Source organism: Acomys russatus, chromosome 1 (genome assembly GCF_903995435.1).
Source record: "Acomys russatus chromosome 1, mAcoRus1.1, whole genome shotgun sequence".
NCBI lineage: Eukaryota > Metazoa > Chordata > Mammalia > Rodentia > Muridae > Acomys > Acomys russatus.
Genome location: NC_067137.1, coordinates 3,486,541 through 3,512,740, shown reverse-complemented (window position 1 = coordinate 3,512,740; position 26,200 = coordinate 3,486,541). Strand labels below are relative to the sequence as shown.

The 26,200-nt window shown below is 36.7% G+C and overlaps 1 protein-coding gene across 32 annotated transcripts in view; it reads right to left on the bottom strand.

Moving 5' to 3' along the window:
- The window catches only part of Nrxn1 (neurexin 1), a 1,084,885-nt gene that overhangs the window by 177,866 nt on the left and 880,819 nt on the right, over positions 1-26,200 (bottom strand). For all 32 annotated transcript variants that reach the window (XM_051154322.1, XM_051154409.1, XM_051155231.1 and 29 more), the window contains one exon: positions 1,635-1,806. In XM_051154322.1, the coding sequence (XP_051010279.1) occupies positions 1,635-1,806 (172 nt within the window). The remainder of the gene's footprint in view (positions 1-1,634; positions 1,807-26,200) is intronic.

Below are 26,200 nucleotides of genomic sequence, written 5' to 3'. Positions count from 1 at the left end.
ATATATACAGAATTTTGTTTATATATAATATTTTCTTATGCATTATCATATGTATAACACACATACAGTTTTCATGAGTGCTATAATATTTTTATATGTCAGTTGTTGCATGTGTCCTTCACAATAATAGCTGAAACATGGCTCACTCTTCATTTACTAATGTTAATTAAAGTTCTCCTTAGTGAAAAGGCAGCGAGAGTACATGTCTAGATATAAAATATGTTAACTATGGCAACTATTTCTTAATATTTCTTCCTCAGTTATTATTCATTATCAGCCCCCAGTATTTAAATGATATTTTTTTCCTTTTATAATGTACTTCTTTTTTCTCCTTCTTTTCTTCTTCCCTCCCTCTCTTTCCTTCCTTCTTTCCTCCTTCCCTTTCTTCTTTCTTTCTCTTTCATTTTAGCCTCCTTTCCTTCCTTCCTTCCTTACTTCTTTCCTTCCTTTTCTTCTTTCCTCCCTACCTTTCTCCTTCCCACCCTCTTCCTTCCTTTCCTTATTCTTCTTCCTTTTTTTAAATTTAAGAGATGGTCTCTCTAGGTAACCCTAACTGTCCTGGAGCTTACTATGCAGACCAGGGTGGCCTTGACATTTTCCAGGATAGCAACTTGGTAAACATTTGTTGAATTCTTGTTACTTGCCAGTATTACAAATACTCCCAGGCATGTTATTTATTTTCTTGTTTTTAAAGGTTGTCATAAGGAAGTGAATTTTGTTACATTTAATTCATCACATATTTGCAAACAGAAGAGCAGGTTAGTACTGAGAACAGAAAATGATAGCATTCAGGAGACGCTCAGAAAAAAATATCAAGGACATTTCTTCTTCTCATTATTGGTCAGTTCCATAAAAAACTGGTAATTAAAATTATTTAATCCAATTACTTAAGAAGCAAATGATTCCAACAAAGAAGTTGCTTCTGCATGCATTCTTATTATCAGTTATATTCTGTGAAATGTAAATTGGTTATATTTTTATTTACACCATGCTGTGCAAAGAGAATATTTTACAGACTTCAACTGAGTGGCACTATCATCACGGAGTCCCTGTGAATCACTATGTTTTATAAAAACCAAAATGAACTCCCTTTACTCATAGCTGCAGATCTGTGGTTCAGTGTTTCTTGTAATTGTGGGTTTCTTGTCATCTCACTCCTGGCTGCATCTCTGCCTGCCTCCTGCTCTTCTTGCACGATTCATGAGTCTTTGTTATGTGCCACTGTCAAAGGAACAGCTTTTTTTGCTCTCAAAAAAAAGTGTTATACTATTCTTTCTCTTGACTTTAAATTTTAACTATTACTTTTGGCAAAGCCTTTCCTTTGTTCAAATGCAAGGATTCAGTAAAAAAGCACTGACATGTTGTGCTTTTTATGTGTGCTTTTTTTCTGATGCACTGATGTTCTGGATTTTGCAAACAATAATGTGTGGCTTCAAGTTCATCTACAACATGCCATTTGTACACAGTAGCAAGAACAGTTTAGGACAGCATTACATTGATATGACTCTAAAGTCTAATAAATACTTGATGGTTTCTCAGAAAAACCACACTTTGAAGAAACGGACGCAAACATTGCTTTGCTTTTCCAGTCGTTTTTCATAAAATTGTTCCCAGGTCCATAGATCCTTGCTTACCTGCAGGGTAGCGCTCGATGACTGGCCAGCTGTCCACCTGTAATGTGGCATTGCCACCACTCCTCGTGAAACGCACTACATGGTATTTTCCATCATTAATGATTGCATTGGACTCTTCAATGGCGATGTCATCTGTCCCAACATTAAACTTAACTCCAATTTTTCCTTGGTGCTGTTAAAAAGGATGGGAAAGAAAGTCTCATTAAGTCAACATTTGATAAGAATTACACAGAAGGCATTGTTCAAGAACATGCTTTGGACAATAGCTGCTTTCCTCTGATTTTATTTCTGAAAAACTTCATGCAATAGAAGCAAGATCTTGACATTTGAGCAATCCTGAAACATGTCTTTTATGGATAATTGATATTCTGAAAGACACACTTGCAAGGGAATTGACCTGCCTTCTTCCCAGAGGTTTCCACTGAGAAGGTGCACAGTTGCCAGCATGAGCGAACACAGTCACGTGTCCTCTGATACAGCTCCTAAATTCTAATCTCTCAATTTCTCAAGAGAAACAAGACCTAAAACCTCCCTGTTATTAATGAGTGAAACCTGAGCAATGAGGTCTCTTTAGAGACCAAGGACAGATGCTCACAATACATCTCTGTAGCAGGCATAGGCCAAGAAATAGGCATTCACTAAATTGATTTCTTAGTCATTAGCTTGCTCAAAGCAGCCAGACAGCAGCTTAAGATACACTCCGTGCCTTTACCTTGCATATGATTAAACTATGACATAAGGCTGCAATACCTTGTTCAAGGACACACAACTTAGTAAAGACAAGTTGAAACTAGAATCTAATTCCCTAATTTTTGGGTTACATAATAGCTAAAATGGAGCTAGCATTGTTATTTAAAATTAACTCCCTCTCTAAAGTATGCAAGGCAATATTAAAAATCATTCTGAGGGTAAAGTTGTGGCTGCTAATTTCAGAATGACATCACCTAAGGTGCCAAGAGAAACGTGTGCCTCTGTCTTGGGCCTCTGAGAAGCATTTTCTAACACAGGGCTGTCAACCCTATCATGAGCTGAAATGATTTTTTAAAAGCATGTAGATATTCGCTTAGTCAGTAGCACAGGGTACCTGCACTGCAGGCCCTTGTCAGAGTCCATCAGCTCTTACTGTCTATGGCTCCCATCCATCAAGCCTTAGATGGGTGCAACATCACACAACCATGTGTAGCTGTACAAAATTTAAATCACAAATGAGAAGACTAAAGGTTTGACCACATTATCTTCCGACCTTTCCTGGGTTCTCACTACTAAACTAGGCAGCAAGGTGGCTTCATCAGCTAATAATTAGAAATCTTATATTTAAAAAACTTAAATAAAACTAGATTAATTTAAGGAAAAAATTACAAGGTGGTATTTGTGACACTGGTGAATGCATTAAAGTTTTCTATGCCCCTGTATTTATTACACATAGAGGATCTCTTACTACTTAGATTTTACATTTTTGTATTCATTTACTTTAGGCTTGATAAACAAACAATTTGAGTTTAAAATGTCACATTTCTTCCTTTTTCTTAAAACACTTGTATGTTGATTAATTAGAGAAATGATCATGGTCTAATATAATTTTTTATTATTTATTTATTCTTTGAGAATTCTAAACATGTTTACAATGGACTTTGGTTGTACCTATTCTCTTACTCCATCTTCTCCCCAATTTCTCTCCACCCAAATTCATGTCTTCTTATTTATATCTTTTTAAAACCACTGAGTCTAACTAGTCTGCCCATCTCCACATGGTAGTGGGGCCATCCACTTGAACATGAGCGGCTTATCTGGGGCCAAGTCCCAGCACATTTCCTTTTTCAATACTGTCCACGTATTTGCTCATCATAGATGACAGCATCATCACATGACTTGAATGAGATTCTTACAACATCCTCTAAAGTTACTCCGTATGTGTTAAAATCATGTTTGCACTGAAACATTTTTATTAGAATTATTTTCATGCTAAAGCATTAAAAAATTCCCCAGTCACTGGAGAGATTGCACTGAGGATAAAGGCACTTGCAGCTCTTCCAAACGGTCCATGCCCTCTACCTAGTACCACGTCAGGCTGTGTATAAACATCTAGAACTCTGCTCCAGCAGATCCAGTGTCCTGTTACGGCCCCTCTAAGTATTCACATGCATGTCACACACACACACACACACACACACACACACACACACACACACACACACACACACGTAATAAAAAGAAATAAAAGTAAATTTTAAATATAATGTCCCCAACTCACAGATAAGTAATTACTTTCAATTTATCTTTAACTTTTTCTGCAACATGAAACATAAAATGCTTATTTTCTAAGGCATAGAAATGCTCAGGTTTTTGGAGATAGGGGTTGAAAAGGAAGAAGGGGGAATATTGAAATATATAAGAAAGATAGAACAAAAAGTAGATTAGTGAATCTACTCCCCAACTTAATTCCTCAATTGTCACTCACAAGATTTTTTTAAATTCACTGGTATAGAGTTTTGTATATAGATGCTTGCATGCAGGCAGAGTCGACGGCCACACTTTGCCAAGACAGGGCATGCAAGTCCTCAATAGTTCCTGCCTCACAAATATGTCTATCAGATATATTGGGCTAGAAGGCTGAAGAAGATGCTCCAATGTTATAGAGAGTTATGGGTCACTATTCAGGTAGCAAACTGTCTCTGTCATCTTCTCATTTGTAAAGCTACTAACCTGCACTCCTGGCATACTCAGGTAATCAAGTTTATTCCTTCTCAAGTCTGTGATGGAGTTGAAGAGCAGGTAGCTTAGTTTTACAGTGAAGCTTAGTTCTTTACGGGTTAAGATGTTTTTAGGTTTAGATAGATGTCTTAAGTTCATAATGATAAGATGTGATGGAGATTGATTTACATTTAGAATTTTAGACACACTAAGATAAGAAAGATGTTATCTTCAAGGCTGTCAATACAAATAGCTAAAACACTAAGAATGTAACATTTATATAATTCCTGATTGTGTCATGGTTTTTCTTGCTGTAGGTAGTTTATTGTATACAGGTGTAATAATATAAATGCATATATAAAAATAAAAATTAATTAATAAAAAAGAAATGTCCAGGCTTAACAATTGATTAATTGAATGTGCTAAATCAATAATTATGAAATATCAAGGGTTAGTGATGCTTGAAGGAGTCCTGCTTCTTTTAAACAACATCTGTCCTGGATATACCAATATGCTGCCTCAACTCTGAGTAACTCTAATATATCATGGACTGAAACTTCATGAAATAACTAGTGTAGAAATGAACATCACCATTGCTGTTGCAGACAACAATTCCTACCACAGTTCACTATCTACTCTACTTTACACAAAGGCTTTGAAAAGCAATTTAAATACAAATGATAGCCAAAGGGGCATCTGTCCCTGTGGGGAGTAGTCAGTATAGTGAAATACAAAATACTACTATAAAGAACATTTTGTAAATCCAATATTTCTTTCCCAAAAGCTGTTAATTTGTACCAAACCCAGCCGACATTGGCAGGATATAAAGTTATTTCAATTACATAAAAAAATTGCTGAACTTTCTTGCCAATTGATAATTACAATTTAAAAGAATTCATTTCAAATCCTTATTCTTTGGGATTAAATATGATTGTCTTGGCAAATTCTCATGAATATTGCATTAGAAAAACCAGCAGTCATTTCAGCGGACATGTACTGATCTCTCTGTATTGTATCTTACTTGGAATGAATAACTGCCTCATTCCATAATTTTGGAAATCTATTCCAAGAACATCAGTAATGAGGCATTTATAATTTAATGAAGTCTTCCTGTGGATTCATTAAATAAATAGAGACAAAGGTAATTATTGATTTTTTTCACAAAAGCTCATTTCTGAATAAGGATTATAATATTAAGCCATGCTAAAAGGAAATGTCTTGAAATATGATACTGGTTAGGTACTTGAAGGTTCTAGCAAGTGGGAATTATACTGTCTAATTCCTTACAAAATTGTACTCATTTGAAAATATATTTGAAGCACGGTTGAGATTTAATGATATCCTCAATATATAGAATATACTTCAAATAATATATGTGCATGTTGCTCATTCTGGTATATTCTAATTTACCTGCATATAAACTGGTTGAAACATGATGTCCACATATAAAATTTTCATCATATATTTAGCATATAGACTGTAAATCACAGATTCCACCCCTTTACTTTGTTTTATCTTTACCCAGAAAGAAACTAATAAGAGTAAAAGTTGCCTTTAAAATATTTTGTTTAGTGTGTTCTTTGCTAACAGCAACCAACAGGAAAGAGGACCACCCTAGGAAAAATTCAGTTTAGCAACAAGCTGTGCCTAAGATCTGTGAGCCTCTGCCATACATTGTGACACAGCACCATTACCCGGGAGTATAGGAAGAATGAGGCCACGTGCTCCTGTGCAATGATGACTGTGCCCACTTCAGAATGCAGAATGATTCCCAGAATTCAAGCCTACCTGCAGCTAGAATTACATGTTCCTCCAGAGACTGCTTCTCAACAGGGAGCCAAAGTCGTATGGCATGGTGAGGTTTGTGGGGTCTATTGTCACTGCTGCTGACATAGAAACTCAACAGGGACAGTCAGAGAGCCACCTGGTCTCGGGCCCCAAAACAAATGAACTGAAAATTGTTCATTGGACTCTAACATTTTCCCAACTTCAACAATACCTGAATCTGGAAGCATACCTGGAAGATATATCCTTAAAGAGCACAAACAAGCTGCCCAGAGTTTCAGAGATGATAAGGATGAGTGCTGGAACCTGATCAGGTTGATGGGATATCTCATAAAAGAATGGCATTGGCAGTGTCTGTGTCCCAGAAAGCACATGAGACTGGAGTATCCTTATAGACTGAATCACAAGGAAGTTTCCTGCTAAGAGCTGACAATTTTATTCCACAGCGCTACACATCAGAGATCCCAAAGTGGACAAAGAATAGGTGATGCAACACTGAAAGGCCTCATTTGAGGCAATTCATTTTAATGCACAGTGCTTTTATTTTTCCATTCAACTTTAATTGAAGATGGTGTGGTTTCTCTACTATGTCCCTACTCTTCGGAATGCTGCACCTCCGAGTGTATGAAAACTTGGCCCTGGAACTGATGCCACGACCCTAGGGCACGTCCTTATCTCTTGGTGCTGAGAGTGTTTAATCAAACTCTGCACTCCTGTGACAGTGCTCCTAAAGTTTCTGTGCCATTTTTTTATGTCCCTGCTTTTTTCTCCTAAAATGTTAAAAAACAGTTTAAGATTATTACAATAGCTTAGTAATTGTGTCCTTCAAAGCATTTATGAAACAGACTACCTTCAGATTTGGAGCTGCCCTAAACTTTTTCACACCTACTATTTAAATAAAATATAATTAACAGATACTACTGTATCTTTCCCTCTTAAAGTATACCAATCTACTGCTCTGAGCTTGTTTAAAAGATGGCAACACTCCCCACACCCTACCCCATATTAAGGTTCTATAACCTTTCTTTCATACTCACAGTTTCCTCATGAGACAATGCCCATGAAATTCCTAACTCAATTGTTGCACAGCATACAAGACCAGCTGCTCCCATTATTAATATTTTTGTTATTCTTTTAAAAATGGTGTTTCGCTTTAGAACAGGTTAGCTGATGTAGGCATTGCAGTTTTGTTAAAGGATATCTCATTTGCTTTCACAATAGCTGGTGTGGCAAGATAACTATCCTACTGACGAGGAAGCAGTGTTAATCACTGTTGTATTGCTATGAAAAGACACTATGACCAAGGTATTTCTTATAAAGGAAGCATTTAATTGGGGGCTTGATACAGCTTCAGAGGTTTAGTCCACTATCATTGCAGGGGCCATGTTAGCACGCAGCCAGGTGCTGTAGCAGAAAACTGAGTGCTACATCCTTCTCCAGAGGAGGGGATAGAGGAAAGGAGGGAGGGAGGGGGAGAGAGAAAGAGAGGCGGGAAAGAGAGAGGGAGGGAAAGAGAGGGGAGAATGGAGGAAAAGAGAGAGAGAAACTGGGCCTGGCATGGGCTTCTGAAACCCCAAAGGGCATATCCAGCGAAGCATATCCTCCAACAAGGCCACACCTTTTAATCCTTCTCAAATAGTGCCACTTCCCTGATGATTAAGCATACAAATATATGAGCCTCTGAGGGCCATTCTTTTTTTAATATATTTTATTAATTTATTCATATTACATCTCAATGGTTATCCCATCCCTTGTATCCTCCAATTCCTCCCTCCCTCCCATTTTCCCCTTACTCCCCTCCTCTATGACTGTGACTGAGAGGGACCTCCTCTCCCTGTATATACTCATAGGGTATCAAGTCTCTTCTTGGTAGCCTGCTATCCTTCCTCTGAGTTCCACCAGGTCTCTTTTTTTTTTTTTTTTTTTTTTTTTTCTTTTTTTTTTGGGTTTTTTTAGACAGGGTTTCTCTGTGTAGCCTTGGCCATCCTGGACTCACTTTGTAGACTACCAGGCTGGCCTCGAACTCACAGCGATCCACCTGCCTCTGCCTCCCGAGTGCTGGAATTAAAGGCGTGCACCACCACACCCAGCTCCTGAGGACCATTCTTATTCAAAGCACAGTAGAAGCTAATGGTCAGAAAAGCAAACACTGAAGGAAGTCAGGATATCTAGTATTTGCCACTGGGCTCAAGAAAGAATATTCTAATATACAATTGTGTTTGCATGTTCATGCATGCTGAATGGCTTTATCATTGGCTGCACCAAGCAAGGGATGCTTAATATTATAGTCTCCTTGTACCTTCCAATCTAATGACATTTTGGTTCTAAGAAAAGTCTAAGTACAAAAGAAAGCAGTAGAAATCATTTTTTAAAAATAGACATTACCTGTTAGGTTTTTTGTGATGCACATCAGGAACACCTAGTTTGAATCTCAGTCAGATTTTGATTTTCAAAGTTTATGAAACAAATGTATTCTGGGATTTTATTGTACTTTAAATACAGAACTTATTTGGTTAGAAGAAAAATATTGCATTCGATTGACATATCAATAGCATGTGGCGCCTTCTTCACACCAGTGGGAAACTGAAGAACATTTTTTATTGTTAAGAACACACCCCACCTTCTTGCCGAGAATGTAGGACTTGGTGGTATAAAAAGATAACTGAAAAATAGACTGTAAGTTCCGTGGGTGATAAGTTGCTTCAGTGTGTCTTTTTCACCACATTATTTCTCTTTAGATAAAATTAAATCAAATTTAAAATAATAGGTTCAGTATCAGATGACTCAATGCCCCACTAATGTGTCCTTGAAGAGATCAATAATTTTGGCATTAGTGTTTTGAGATCTTTCCGGCATCATTTACTAAGCTGGTATCAGGTTATTCTTCATGCACCATTTTGAAGGTTTACAGTGTAGTTATGAATTCAAAGGTACAGACTATTTTGTGGTATTCCCCAGTGGTGTGAATAATACACCTCTGCATGATATCACCACAGCAGGAGAATAAGGTTGATGTCGTCACCTCAAGAGCATTAATACGCCACCTCTGTCTGCTGAAACACCAACCTCTGAACAGTAGAAAAATAGCCTGTAAATGTGTAAAGCATTGCATAATAAGCTTCTCCTCTCCAAATAATCACAGAGCAGAAATGAAGCAGGGAAAAGGGTGGGCCTTAACTGGTGTCCATGGAATTTGTGTTTTCTCATGCATAATTCTGGAGGTTGTCCACCAGTGTCGATGACATGAAGCCATGGGCTCAGCTTGAGCTTATCGCAACAGTAGCTCATTACATGTGGATGGTTTGGGTTGTTGCTACCTTCTTTTTTCTTTGTTTTGTTTTGTAAATGGATGTAGCTTTAAAAAAAACCTTTGGCTGAATGGTAAATTTGTGTTGTTCACATTGTATGATCATTCAGGGAACCATATATACCAAACATTGTTTTTCAGGTGCTGATTAAAGCCATAACCTTTGGTTTTCTGCTTCTGTGTCTTTGGGCCATTACACAGCATGTTATTAACCTTCACCAGGAACCAGACAGAAAGAGGCTGTTCTATCAATTCCACAAGATGTTGGCATTTCTAGGTACAAAGTATTTTCTATAAAGGATGTTTGGGATTATTTGTGGATTTCATTTCCTTGCTGTGTCCCAGGACTATCATCCTGTTGAGCACTGACTATAATTACAGGCTGACTCTAGTGTTTGGCATTTCCATAGCTCAGAGCATAAGCTTTACATCTTTAGATGGTAATTGTAATTCTCTGCACTGGGAATGTTACCTTGTGGGTAGGCTATAGGTAAAACCAAAATTAACTTAAAATATTAAAAAAAAGGAACATGAAAATAGATGAAGTGACTAGTGAATTATTCTTAGTGCCTCATTTAATGCATCATATAGATTCATTTACAATGCTTGTACTACACTGCAGGTAATGTCACTGTTGTAAATCATGACTTACAAGTAGGACATAATAGCGAGATGTTTTCATGAAGATTTGATGGCCTGGATCATTACGATGCCATCTTGGTTCTCAGCAGCTTGGAGCAGAGCCCTAACATGAAATGTGCTCTAGGACAATGGCTGGCATGGTTGCCTTTCTCCTTCCTTTTCCTCTCTTATTGACTTCTGCTCCAGGAGTACCAGCCGGGCGTTCTTAGGAAGGAGAAATGTTTGCATGTGGGCCTAGAGATGCAAGCTACACACTGTTTGGTATAGAATCAGCAAGGCTCTATTGTCCATGGAGTGGAAAGTAATAATTCCCACAGCCATCATGCAAACAGATCTATGTGTATATGTATAATTCAGGCAAAACAGAGTTTCCAGAAAAGAATGCAGGGGTTTTCAAGGTGAAAGCATATAATAGATATGTTCTATCTTAATCGTCATGTCATAAAACAATATTCTTCTTTAAAGAATGTCAAGAAATATTTATCATACTCTTTTTGTGACTAAAATTAATTTATAATATATGTTGTGGCCTGATTTGATACATATTCAATCCTCTATATAGCAGGGTATTTTTAACACATAAACTTATGGAGCTATTATAACACATGAAATTTAGTACTTATGGATGTTTACTTATTTATTTGTATATTTAAAAATTCCAAGTGAAGTATTTGATATACACTGGTATTCTTTAAATTCCTGATAAAATGTAGCTAGCAAAGCAGATGGTATTACTCCAATTTTAAATTTACATCTTACACAATTCCTTTATATAACGAGTCTTATATTAGCATATAGAACATGAGAAATGTCAACAAGGAAATGAGCAGATGACTTCGAAAGGATGCACTGACTGAGCTAGCTTTTTGAGGCATTAAAACGATGAGAAAGAATCAATAATGAACACACAGGTTTTCTAGGCAGAGGAAACAGCATGTGTACAAGCCCCCACGATGGTGAATATGTGGATATAAAGATTGATGCTTTGATCCACAAATACAGATACAAATACACATACATAGACTTTTTACAGAGATAAAGATATGTAAATTACACATGAACATAGGACGATTGAGCCAAAAATGTCTGTCAATGAAATAACACTAGGTTATGAAATTATCTATAAAAATCAAACTAAATTGTTTGAATAAACAAAGTAATTGAGAAATAGATAGCTGTGCATATTTTAATAGCATCCAATCTAAGAGTAAAAAAAATTTTGGTACAGATATATAGAGATTAACAGTATGTGTCCTGAAATTCATCTGAATGTTTGTCCCTAAGTGTCATTCATCAGTGTGCTTTATGAAATGTAATATATAAAAGACTTTCTTAATCAACAGGGATTCACTGCATTTTCCAAAAGTCATTTCCTTCTGCAATGTCAAAATATGATTCATCATTCTATGGTGATATTTCAAAGCTAATGTATCATGTTTAGTTTCTTTGTGCGGAAAAATATCTTGTTAACTTATTTCTCAAGAGATCCCTTTTATCTCAAGATGTAGTAAGAGTTCTTCATACAATATCCACCTTAAAAATATCATTTGAAATCACTTGATAAGTTTTTCATATTTTTCAAAATTTTTCAAATTTTCATAATTTCCATAAATTAGTGCAAGAAAAAAAGTTTCCACCTACAGTATTTTACATTCCTTGTTCCCGTAAAGGAACACATAAATAGAGTTTCATTCCTGAGTCCCAAAATGCAGTCTTCTGGGCAGTAACTATTAACCCTCTAAACAAGACAGAAAGTCTTTACCTACTTTTACCTCCAGGAGAATTTCAAATCAATGAGACAAATGTGAATTTGTCCTACAGTTTGGCCAGTAATCCTGAGGCCATAAACACACAAGACTCAAAACAAATAATCCTGGTGCCTCACATTTGACCATGTCCCCTGGAGGGGGAGACCTGGTGGCACTCAGAGGAAGGACAGCAGGTTACCAAGAAGAGACTTGATACCCTATGAGCATATACAGGGGGAGGTAATCCCCCTCAGGAACAGTCATAGGGGAGGAGAATAAGGGGAAAATGGGAGGGAGGGAAGAATTGGAGGATACAAGGGATGGGATAACCATTGAGATGTAACAAGAATAAATTAATTAAAAAAAATAATCTATGGATGTGCAGAACTTGGGGTGAATGTTCAACTCTTGTGATTCCTGAGTGGTTTCTATGGTGGCTCCCTGTGGCCTGACCCCTCACTGCTTACAGAAAAGCCTAGGTAGATTGGAAGTCTTTGGATATTGATAACATAGAGTTTCTGAGAAATATTTAACTAGAAAAAAGATATATTGTTGTCATATCCTAGAAGAACACATGCTCTTTTTATTTGCCTTTCTTCCTTGTAGCTTTAACACTCTGACCTTTTGTTTTCATAAATGTCCCAGGTTCTGTCTTTCTCAGCATCTTTGTGGCTCCTTACTCATGGCTATATTTTTCTGTGTTTCCCAATCTCAAGATAAATAATTATCCATATGTGATCCAAAAAAGAAAAAAGAGAAAAGAAAAAGAAAAGCGAACAAAACCAAAACTGCTCCTTTGTACTGAGTGAGGGTGTTAAGAAACGTCATAAGTAAATTTGTACATTTTGGAAGCTGTTAACCCACACTCAGGAATTTAAGTTTTATTCTTTCTCAAGTCTCTGAGGGGCATTGAAGACAAGATAGTATAGTTTTACAACCAAGCTTAGTTGATTAGCAGACAAGATTGTCTTAGATTAAGATAAAGAAGTTAACCTATTAGAGTTGAGTTAGGATAGATATTGAATCTCATTCGGAAATTTAGACCCAACAAGACAGGAAAGACACTTCAAATAGGACAAATGCAGATGGCCAAGCCATTATGACTGTAACATGTATAGAACTCATTATTCTCATGATTGTCACATGGTTCTCCCTGCTGTATGTAGTTTGTTTTATACATGTGTAATAAAATAAAAGTATATATATATATATATATATATATATATATATATATATATATATATATACATACATTTACAGTGGATCTCGGTATTTAATCAGCTGAGTGAAAGGATAGTGTTGTCTGAGAAAATGCCCTTTCATGCTGCAAAACCTTGTCAGTCAGTGTTCACTCTTTGGTGTAGAGCTGATGCCTATGCAAAGGGCGGCGCTGACATTTGAGAAGCCGATTCCACATGAGGCTAACTCCCCATCAGGTAACAGTTCTTCAGTGGCATCTTGGTTGCTTTCCTGAATCTTTAAGTATGAAATGTCACTGCAAGGAAAATGGGTTGTCATCTTGTCTTCAACTTACACAGTTACCCTGCCTATAAAAGGATCACAAATCCGACCTAGGTGAGCAACTAGAAACGGACTGAGAAATTAGTCTTGAGGACTTTAAAACTCAAATATAAACTATATTCACTGCACATGTGGTTTTAGAAATGTCAAGGCTATCCCAATCCTGAGTTTGTAAGAATGGCCGTTTGACAATAGATAGCGATGGAGTGATGATAGAGATTCTCCTGTGACCAGATATCCCCTCTCAGCACTTCACACATCACAACTGTGAATGCATATTGATGCTTCCTGGTAGCCAATGAGAAAGCAGAAGTTGCCACGGATAGTAGGCATCAGATCTGCATACTGGCTTGAGGTTGCCTGATTCTATATTCTATCCCATTGTTCTTTTCACGACAGCTAGGGTGCTTAAAATAGGTCACAGTTTAGATGTGATTTTAGTAAGAGTTTTTTTTTAAAGAAAGGCACCAAAAATCCTTATTACCGCATATATCCAGCACAATATCAAATATTTTTCACACACCCACTCTACTCACAACTCTATTTACCTTCTATACAGTCTCCATGTTAAGGAAATTTGACATTGAAAGCAACAAGTTACAGAAATAAACCATGAATCAAGTCACATGTCATCTTCACCATCAGGATTCATTCTAGAGTATTTTGTTAGTTTTTGTTTCCTTATTTGTTTATCTCTTTGCTTGATGGTTTTTTTTAACTCTTTGAGATATCACCTCATATTGTGGCTGCCATGAAATCATGACTACCATCTCATTAATGCAGAGTGATGTCTAGGCTTTTCCAGTTTCTTTAGAAACAGAACATGCTCTGTGACAGTGTCCTATTGCCTTGCATTCACATCACTTTATTTATGGACCTTGATGCCAAGATTGGGGACACAAAGTTCACTATGTCTTTTAAATGAGTATCAAATTAGTCCAGGTTTTAAGAACTAATTTTTAAATCATTTTTAGCAATGACTATCACTTAAAAAGATAACTTAATTTTTCAAACCATCCAACAAAATATATCATAATAAAAGACAGTAAAGAATTTTTACTAAATAAAATGTGTACCTATAATAGGCATGGAAACAAAAATTGCTCATCTACTTCTATAGATAATAAAGGTAATAGTTGGAAGGAATACTAATAACTTCCTAGCAGCTCCGGTCTTTCTCACTTCATAATTACTAATCAAGTGAATACAGATCTGAGTTTTATATCAAAGAAGCCACTATGTGCAGCCTTTAAATATAATAGAATAAATGATAAGCCACTGTAAGTAGTTCCTTCTCCTGATACAATAGCAAAGCTAATTGAATAGGTAGAGTTTCTGATATTGGAATTACAGGTTGATCACACTGGGAAGACGTTCTCCCACTGTGTATTCTGAACTCTTTAAATCTGTTCTAGAAATCTCCATGTTAGTCTTGTTTTCTTTTTTCATTTTTGCTTTCATCCCTCCCTTAAAAATAAGGCTATTTTGCAACATTTTTAATTATCTGCATATAAGAATATTATAAACTTTTCTATTTATAAATTATGATATTCAAATTATTTAATTTTAAATATGTAATTTGAAATCAGCCACTCAATTGCCATCAACTTCTCTATCCCTCAGAGCTCGTAAGCATGGCTCTAACATTTAATATAATTTTTAATTTGACCTGATTTAACCCAAGATTATGCTTAAATGTGATAGATCAGATAAAGAAATCATAAAGAAAAAGGACAGTGACAAAATGAACAACAATGAAAGGCCTCAAGGTCTTCTAAAGCAAAGAACCAGCTTTTATGTCAACAACAGAGGAAAGGTTACTTAATATTCGCTCTGTTTGAGCTCCAATTAACAAGTAACAAATAATAGTCTATGATTAACTCACAGAACTCAGTGACTGATTTAATGACCAGTGAGGAGAAGATGTGGGAAGCGTTGAAGTTTGAGCCCAGACACATCAAATATGAACTCAGCACAATTGCTTTTATAGCTTCAGTTTTTTAAAAACTTTCCTAGTCAAAATTAAATCATTACATACTACTTTGAAGTAATGATAATTTAATTTGATGCTGTAATTAATTCCATTTGCGGCCTCAAGTTTCACTATTGTAATTTATTTTGTATCAAAAAAATGCTGGAAGAAAAAGACTTCTAAAAGGAATTCAGAAAGAGGTAGAGATTTAATTTTTAATTACACTTAATGCTTTTTCCTAAATGACTTCCTGTCTCTCTGTTAAGCTTGAACCACCATAATGCCCACTTCAGTGTCCAGCTACAAGTGCTGAACTATTTCAACTCATTTGGGCAGATGCCTAGTGTATATTATAGAAATATGATATTTAATGTTAATATAGGTTAATGAAATGCACCCACTGGGGAAGGTTTGCATGTGGTTAATACCACAGATCATTAACCCAAATCGCAGCAATACCCAAGTTCTTCAAATGAGTACTCAAACAACTACCTAAACTATTTTATTTCAGTGCATTCTTAGGAAAAAACAGATACGTATTTGCCATCCTAAAATAGCCATCTCGTAAATGTATAAAATAACCCATTAATTCATTAGTGCTTTTCTTTTTAATCCTTAAACTATTAAGAACGTTAAAGAATTATTGTTATTAAACTTCCTGCCATCCTTAAGTTTAGTCTCTTATCACAAAAATGCCACTTACTAGAACATACTTCTCACTAAAGTATTAGGATAGAAATGCTATGGAAAATTTAAATCTCTTTAACAATACCTACCTGGTTACTTACCTTAACCTTAAGCCTAACATAGTTGTAGTCATGTATCATTATAAAGCTGAAAATTATTTTTAAAAAGACAAATAATAAACCAATGCTGAAGTAAATTGAGAAATTACCAGTGTAAGTGGTTTCTGGCCTGGATAATTCATGCTCTAGTGGTTAATACTATTGATGATATTATTAAAAAATTCTAATTGCCTATTACCACTTAGATCCCCCAGATTAATCCTTTTTTTCTTTTGTTTTTGATTTTGGTTTTTTTTTTAAAGATTTATTTATTTTTATGTATACAGTGCTCTGCCTACATGTTAGCTTCCATGCCAGAAGAGGACATCAGATCACATTATAGATGGTTGTGAGCCACCATGTGGTTGCCGGAAATTAAACTCAGGACCTTTGGAAGAGCAGACAAGACTCTTAACCACTGAGCTATCTCTGCAGCCCCCAGATTAATCCTTTTAAATATAGCTCTAAACTCAGAAATTGGCCCATAAAGATCACAATATAAATGTTTACTAAATAAACATTGTGCCTTCAAGTCAATCCAGTAGCAGATACTATGAGAACCTTCATCTGTTCTGTAAGTTAATTCCTCATCATTTGAAGAAGCAGGACTTTGATGTGTACCTGTCTCTGAACTGTGTATTTTTAAGTGCTTCTTTTTAATATTAAAACATTCAAGAAACATAACCTATCTCAGATTACAGATCCTGTTAGATCATCTCTGACTTCATAAAATTACAGCTTTCTTATACAACAACTGATGAAATGTGAAGCTCACACAAAATTTCTAAAGCAAATTTTCATTATAATCAAAGTTACAAACAACCCATTTAACAATGTTTCTACATGTACTCAACAGCATAGGAAAGAAGTGAGCACTCATAGTTGTGCATGTAGGGCCACTTGATGTCAATAATCCAGATGCAATGCACCTATAGTAGCCAAATTTAGCTTTGTAATTAGGAAGTAACTAATTTTTAGATCATTTTACAGATGAAATCACATGCTAACAATACACATGGCCATTAAAGCAGAATTTAGGAGAGCAATTCAATCCTTTCTTACTTCAAATGACATGGCAGAGAAAGGCATATCCAAGTAATTCACGTTACAGGATTCTCTTCAGTTTGTTTTAAAAGACAAAGAAAGGGAATGAGAGGGCAGGAGAAAGGAGTGGAGACAAGATAGGAGGAAAAGAAAAAGACAACAAGCAAACTCTTGAAATGCTGTGATACCTAGACAGCAGTTACTGACCCAGAGAACAGTGAAGGACCTGCATTCATAGCAGATATGTTCTGTCAAGACTGTAGCTACTCTTACTTGACGGAGGTTAGAGGACAGAATTGAGATGATGAAAATATACGCAGACACCTGTTGGTCATTTTTTTTTTCAGAGTGGCTTATTTTCATTTATTGATGTTTCACAAATTAGCAATTCCTAAAGATAGACTACAACACACCCTACTAATATTATCTATGATATGATGTTTGACAATGTTTTCAAATTTTATACAATTATATTTCCAACTTGATGTAGTGGACAGAGAATACCTATGTCCAGTTCATAAAGAGAAGCTTTGATGAGCATCTAAGTGATATGATAGGGGTATAGGAGTCTCTTATATTTCCTGTCACTCTTTGGCTAATGCATAGTGGAAGAAGTACGCTGATGCCATGAAAAAGAGTGATAATCAGCAAAAAGCCTAGAATGTGCCTCGACACAGCAAAGAAGAAAATAAGGAATCCATGGAGAAGTGTTGATGTGTGTTCATGTGTTGTTATTGGCAATAAAAATTGATAGTGGTGAAAAAGTAAAGATGCCAATTCTAGCATTTTTAAAAATTCTATATATATTTATATTTATAATTAAAATATCCTGTTTCTTATGAACTCTGGTGCCCCATATTTGGCCACTTCCTCTGGATGGGGAGGCCTGGTGGCAATCAGAGGAAGGATAGCAGACTACCAAGAAGAGACTTGATACCTTATGAGCATATACAGGGGGAGGAGGTCCCCCTCAGTCACAGTCATAGGAGAAGGGAGTAAGGGGAAAATGGGAGGGAGGGAGGAATGGAAGGATACAAGCGATGGGATAACAATTGAGATGTAATATGAATAAATTAATAAAATATATTTTTAAAATATCCTGTTTCTTTACTATTGGGTTATAGTGATTATCAGATATACTTCAACAACACAACAGAGTAAAAGTCACTCTCCTCACTCCCAGGTTTTAATTTGTTGTTGTTGATGTTGTATTGTTTTTTGAGACAAGCTTTCTCTATGTAACCCTGGCTGTCCTGAAACTCTCTTCATAGGCGAGGCTGGCCTCAATATCATAGAGATCCACCTACCTCTGCCTCCCAAGTGCTGGGATTAAAAGTGTGCGCCACCACACCTGGCTGTTGGTGGCCCAAGTTTTAATGTAGACTATACTCTCTGTCTTATAATTCTTTACATAATGCTGAAGTTTTCTATAGCTCCCCTATTGGCAGTTTAAGATATTGTGCATAGCTGGATTTCCTTTACAAAACAAATCAATAATCTAAACAATAAAATCATAAACGTTCTTTCCCTGTCCCTTAGCCTTATGAACTGAGCCTCATTAGAAACTGCTTTATTTACATTAATTTTCTCAGCTTATTTTAAACATTAAAGTGCAAACTTCTATTTCTTTCTTTTTTTTTTTTTTTTTTTTTTTTTTTTTTTTTTTTTTTTTTTTTTGGTTTTTCCAGGCAGGGTTTCTCTATGCGGCCTTGGCTGTCCTGGACTCACTTTGTAGACCAGGCTGGCCTCGAACTCACAGCGATCTGCCTGCCTCTGCCTCCCGAGTGCTGGGATTAAAGGCATGTGCCACCACGCCTGGCCAAACTTCTATTTCTTTTGGAGACTATAGATTTTCCTTGTCTATTGCATTAGATTGTCTTGGCACTCTAGAAGCAATTGATGAAAGAAACAAGAGAGGCTTTGTCGATGACTCTAAAAGTATTGGATAATCAAAAACCATTGTTTTATAATGGGAAGATATCTTTTGGCCTAAACTCTCATCTAATACAATGAACTTTTCTAAACACTCTTGGGCAGGAACATAGGTAGAAGAGGAGGCCATTGTAATCATGAACACACCGCTGCACATTTTTGTAGTTTTCTGTAAATGACCTACACAAATATGGTCCCCTACAGTTTCTTTTCATAAAAGGACCTACGCCACTTGGGGTGAGTATGGGAAGTTAATACTGTTAATACTTTTTGAGGAAGTGGATGTCATTTCTTTATCAGTGTAGCCACTCTTCACTTCCCTTATTTGAATAATAGTGTTCCATGCTGGCTTAAGTTTAAAAAAAAGAAAGAAAGAAAAAGAAAAAGAAATAAGTAAACTGTGGATTACACACACACACACACACACACACACACACACACACACACAAAAGGAACATAGGAAAAGATTTCCTGGGAAGAGGGGTTTCAGCAAGACATGAGGGAGGGGACTGGGGTGGAAAACTGCTAACTCTTTAGGTAAATACTATGGAATTGTTAACCTATAAATAAAAGTAGTAATGATGCTTCATTTGATCAATGGGATAACACACACACAAATGTGTCAATGACACAATAAAGATTATTTAATAAAAATATTCCCTGACTTCATGTTACATAAGTTTTACAGTAAACATGTAAGTAAAAATGTTTCTTAAACCCGGTCATTCATTTAAAAAGTCTTTTGACTGAAACCCTCATGCCTCTCACAGGTTAGCATTAGGAGTCAGTGTGATGTAATTGGTACTCTCCTCTCAGTCGTTAACAATTTAAAGTACCAATCTCAGCTTCTTCTGTCTACAACTTGTATTCTGCAGAAGCACCTTGTTCTGTATCTAATTACCATCTGGCTGTGAAGCTTGTCTGCCTTCTGAGGTAGTCTTTCAGTAATCCTGGATTCTAAGAGGTCTTAACATAATCTAATAACAAATGTAGCATGGAATGATTATATCACATAGTGCACATATTTCCACAAGATGAGATTCTTTCACCTACAGTCTGAGTCTGTAAAGACTTTATTCATTTCATCCTTGTACTTAGGGTTTTCCTACATGTATGCAGTACATTATGAGCATTCATGTTGTCTGTAGGCCAGAAGAGGACATGGGAAGCCCTAAACTGGAGTTAACAATGTTTTTTGTTTTTTAATTATTTTTTATTGATTTATTCAGATTACATCTCAGTTTTTATCCCCTTGCTTGTCTCCTCCTGTTCCTCCCTCCCTGCCTCTCTCTTTCTTTCCCCTCTTCCCATCCCCTAGGTCTGTGACAGAAGGTGACCTCATCTCCCACCATATGGTGACAGCCTATCCAGTCTCATCTTGGTAACCTTCCTATTCTTCCTCTGAGTGCTACCAGATTTTGGAGTCATGCGTTAGTGCTAGGAAACAAAACCAGATCTTCTGGAAGTGCAGCCAGTGCTTTTGACCACAAAACGATCTCCCAGGTCTAGTCATAATTTTTAAATAGCCTCCCACTGGTTGCTGATCTGAAGTTTTTTTGTGTTTCGTTTTGTTTTTGTTTGGTTTTCTGTTTGCCTTTTTCGAGACAGGGTTTCACTGTGTAGCCTTGGCTGTCCTAGACTCATCTTGTAGACCAGGCTGGCCTCGAACTCACAGAGACACACCTGTCTCTGCCTCCCAAGTGCTGGGATTAAAGGCGTGAGCCACCACAGCTTGGCTGCTGATCTGAAGTTTTGATGAACTAAAGTCCCCAGGTCTGTTGGGCATGCTCACTATCCATATTTCCTCAGACCCCATTTATGTTGCCTTTGATTCAACCCCAGGCTTCATCCAACTTTGGACTAGGCCAAGTACCTACTCTTGTTTGTCTCTGGCTCGGGCTTCCCTGGACTCACCTTATCTATGCTAGTGTTTAAGTATTGGTCTGCCTGGCATAGAAGATAAAATTGGAATGAGAGGCAAGCCACCCAGATTTACTTTTCCCCCATCCTTGAAATAGCTCAGGCTAGTGTGTGTTTAGTCTTCTCAATCAGATAAAATTCCATGACATGAGACTGAATTTTCTGCCTTAGTCTTGGTGAGTCTGCATTGACTGTCAGTGTCTTCTACTGCCCACGGTCTGCCCTTCCCTCGTTATTTCACTCTCTTCCACTGTTTTGATTTTGTAGTCACCTTGATGCACATTTTTAAAATATTATAAATCGTGAACTCTCTTACAGAGGTAGAATTTTAAGTTAGAGGGCTTTATCATGGCTTTGATGTAAAGTATAAGAGCAAAAGACAAATATGTGTGAAAGTATTCCAATTCCCTTGAGGGGTGTTATCCACCAGAGATGTTTTGTTTTGTTTTGTTTTATTAAAGTAACACACTACTTGGACATAGTGGCTCAACCCTGTTATACTAATTAAGAGGTAGAGGCATGAGGCTATAATTTAAGGTTAGCTAGTGACACAGTGACACCCTACCTAAAAAGAAAATAAACAAATAAAAAATAGAAGTGCTTAAATAATGTCTGCAGCAAATTAAATACTCAATAGCACAACCTGATGGTATATTGATAATAATTTCCTAGATATAAAATGATCATTAAAGGAAAGCTATAAAAGGCAGATTTCTTTTTCACAGGAACACATGGCTTCTGATGGCTCCACTATAGTTTCTGAAATGTACTTGTGCTCTCTCCAAGCCAGTCTCCTAGTATTTGAATCCTACATTCACTTTGGTGACAATTCAAATGCTATCTTCTAGAAGCTCCTCATGAGGTTATTTTCCAATGCTTTGGCTACCCATGATTATTAGACTTTCACACCTAATCCCCAAATCCCGTCATTGTATAACATGAGACCAGAACCCTAGTAGGTGTTTAATATCCATTGAATAAATCAATGGCTTATCTATTCAGCCAAAATTAATTATTATTTCTCTTCTGCACTATCAACTATGAAGGTTTTTGAGTAGATCAATATTTGATTTGGTTCAGGACATGCTTTTGGGGTGTGTGTGTATGTGTGTGTGTGTGTGTGTGTGTGTGTGAGAGAGAGAGAGAGAGAGAGAGAGAGAGAGAGAGAGAGAGAGAGAGAGAGAAAATCTCCGTGTGTGCAGGTACAAGCATTTGTCTATGAACAGTACACGAGAGTAGAACATCTGGTGTTCTGCTCTATTGCTCACCATCTTATTCCCTTGAGAGTAGATCTATCCCTCAACCTGGAGCTTGTAGCTTTTTCAGCTACACTGGAGGCAGCAAGCCCCAGAGATTCTCCTGCATTCCCTGCCTCCATTCTACTAGCATTGGGATTACAGATGCACAAGGTCCTACTCATCTTTTCACTTGTTTTCTGGGGTTTGAACTCAGGTTCAAACACTTTCATAGCAAGCGTTCTTATCCACTGAGCCATTTCTCTGGGCCTACCCATTAAAATTTTGAACTCTGTGTCAAACAAAGGCTTACTTATTTGTTCTCTCAGAATGGAGTGGCAGCACCTGTAATCAGGATGGTTATTATCTCCTTGGTTAACCCTTTACAAAAATTCCCTCACAGACATACTCTGTATGAAAGGGGGGAAAGGAGGAAACCGGTTAGTGCATGAACATTCATCTTTCTCTACTTTCTAACTGTAGACAAACCTTGAATAGTCACCTCACAGCCATGTTTCTAATCCTATCCTTCTGTCGTAAACTTTATCCTCAAAACAAAGGGCAAAAGTGAACCCTTCCTTTTTTAAGTTTCTTTTTATGAGGCATTTTGCCACAGTTAAGAGAAAAGTAACTCATACTATATGACTAAAGGGAAGAACTCAACCTCAGAAGCTTATAAAGAATGTGACATGACATAAAGACAAAATTATGAAAACAATAAAAGTTGGTATTTGTCGGGAGCTAGAGAGGAAGAAAGGCTAAGTAAGTAAAGCTTAGAAGAATGCTAGGGTGGTAAAACTGCTTTGTGAGGCACCATGATGGTGAGTACATTACTACATAATTTCCGAAGGAGAATTCATAGCACACACATGGAACCAGAAGTTATCTCACGTGGTGGATAACTTTCTCAAGGTTACAGAACTAGTGGTGTGCAGATATCTTATGTACAAATCCAGAACTTGTGCCCTGTCCTATTGCATATTCTTGACTTAGCTAACACCAACCACTCCTATGTTACGGGAAAAGGAAAATTCAGGTAGGTAAAATCAACAGGGAGAGTAACTCAGAAAGTGTAACTCAAATGTATGTCTATATATGACAGTTTTTGCCTTAGCTATTTGTATTTATTATTTCTTCAAACTACTAATGTATATCTAATATAAATAATCAGTAGTCTGTTATATATGAATTACACATGTATATATATTCAAGCTTACTTTATAAGCAATCCACCTGATTAACAAGACTTATTAAGGAAACATTTGTGTAAGTTTACTCTTGATGTTAATCAATTATATTTCTTACTCTTAAAATATTAGTGGTTAAATTTCTTGCCAGGTATTTGAACAATTACAAATATGCCTGAGGGCAAACCTTTCTTGTGTATTGTGACTGGCCATATATAATACAAAAAAAATGTAAGCTGAAAGAATAATGACTTGTACCACATACTGATGCAATGCAAAGAGTGATGAAATGTTGATGATTTTCCCCTGGCTTCCCTACAGCAATAAGAGCTTATCAACAAGGTTGATAACACAGTATTAGGGGCTCTAAGCAATGGCCTTGGAAAGCTGTAAAAACTCATCAAGGTTAACGTTTTTATCTCAACCACATGGGGTAATTACATATGTAGCCTGAAGTGTGAAGTTGGAAGTAAGGAACAAATTATCAATTAGAAGTCTTTGTCAATGTTTAGGGAAGAAATGGATAGGGGAAACGGTGAGTCCTAATGAGAAGATATCCTACGCTCAAACACAAAAGCTACAGTTCAAGCTCAAAACCATTTCCTGGACTGTCTGTGGATGTCAATAAAATCAGCTCACTTAAAAAGAAGATGCAGCAATGTTCTGAGTATATTTCTAAACTTGCTTTGCATATCTAAAGAGCACCTCCGGATCCCACACACTACAGGCCTTATAGACACTGAGCACATCTATTGCTTCCCATTCCTTCTTTCTCCTTGGAACAGGAAAAGGTAACCTCCTTCTCCAGCCCAGCTTCTCAGAGGCTAGAATTTCACAATATTTCCATGACAATTAAGTAAACACTGTCTTTTTATCTATAGAATTGAACGAGGCATCCTTTCCTCAAATACAGAAGTAAAGCACACCATTGATACAGATAGCTCTTTCTAAATTATTTCTGAGTGGATGGTCACTTCTTTGCCTGAGATGCATCCAACTAAAAGTAACTGAAAAGACTTGTACCATTTTGGCCTTCTAATGGGAACAGGGATTAGTACATCACTGAAATATAACCTTGTCACTGACTTCTTTAATTGAAGCACAAAAGTAAAGTAAAATGGCCTTTTATACACTAATATTTAATATATCTGTGCCTGATAATTTTGCAGATAAAAAGTAGATATTTTTCACAATGCTTGATCATAATTATTTCTTTTTACACCAGAGCCTGTTTAGATAAGAAAATAACTAGGGGTAGAATTATGGTTGAATATTTGCCACCTTGCCCTCTCATTTTCACATTGGAAGCTGAGAGCCACAAAACAAGCAGCAGCCATTGGATTCATAGAAATCCATTCAGTCAACAAAACTCCCAAACTGTTCGGTGAAGTAGCATCAGCATTTCAGCTAAAAATTATTAATTTTTTTTTGAAAATTCTTTAATTCAGATATATGGAGAGGGAGTGAGTTGGGAGGGATTATTCATACACTGTTTGACCTTCAATCTGAAGTCTAAATACAAATACAAAAAATATGAGCTACATTTGGCAGAAACCACATTTGTGAAACATATTTGAATGGGCCCATGAGTTCCATTGCTAAGATATTTAATGTAATTACTGCTGTATGGTATTGTCTCAACTCTATAGCACTGGCAGTATGTTTGTTGTAAGTTTATACTTTAAATAAACTACCTAGAGGACTAGTGTTCTTTCTTCTACTATAAGAACTATTTCCCCTTCAAAATGAATACTAGTGTGGTTGAGTAGATGCATGTGAAGGTGGAAGTGTTGAATTTTTTGAGGGAAGGCCCTCTACATGTAGAGCAGGTCCCTCACTGTGGAAATTGGAAAGTATCATTGCAGGATTACGGTCCTCAACCTTCACATTCTGACTCAGCTTCTCTGCGGTGAACCCTTAGAATGCTCATTTTCTGTAAAGTCATAGATGGTTCTGATTAGAGAGTCTGCAGATCATCCCTTTTAGCAGTAAGCTATGATCTACAGAGGCTTCACAGATAGAAAAGTGTGAATAACGCAGAATGTAAATTTGTTTGTAGTCTCCTTGTCAAGCTTCCTAAGCTCATTAGCTTGGCATTGCAAATCATTTTTAAACGCACAATTTGGAATAATAAGTTGAAAATATCAATCTTGAAAAACAATCAAAAATTGTTTTTTAACCAGAGATGTTGAGTAAAAGAATATTTCTTCTTTGGGTCACCCTCCCCATGGGCCCTTAGTAATTTCCTGACCTCTATCTGAAGATTTGAAGTTGACATATACAAATGAGATAAAACATGAAACATTTGTGTTTTGGATCTGGATTACTTTACTTTGATGCTTTAAAGGAAAGGGAGGTAGAATGTACTGGTATAAGAGGGTCCAATGGAATAATAGGACACTAAGGGTTAAATTGGTATGAAAGAGAGTAGGGCAGGATAAATGAGGCAATATGGAGAAGATAACGTCCTCTGGGAAAAGTACAGTAGAAGCCTATTGTAGATGCTTCCTAAAACACAGAGAGAGAGAGAGAGAGAGAGAGAGAGAGAGAGAGAGGGAGAGGAGAGAGAGAGAGGAGGAGAGGAGAGAGACGAGAGAGGAGGAGAGAGCAGAGAGAGAGAGAGGACGAGAGAGGAGAGAGGAGAAAAGAGAGAGGAGAGAGAGAGGAGAGAGAGAGAGGGAGGAGAGGGGAGAGAGAGAAAGAGGAGAGAGAGAGAGAGCGAGAGGAAGGCGGGGAAGAGAGGGGGGAGAGAGATAGAGAAAGAGGAGGAGGAGAGGAGGAGGAGAGAGAGAAGGAG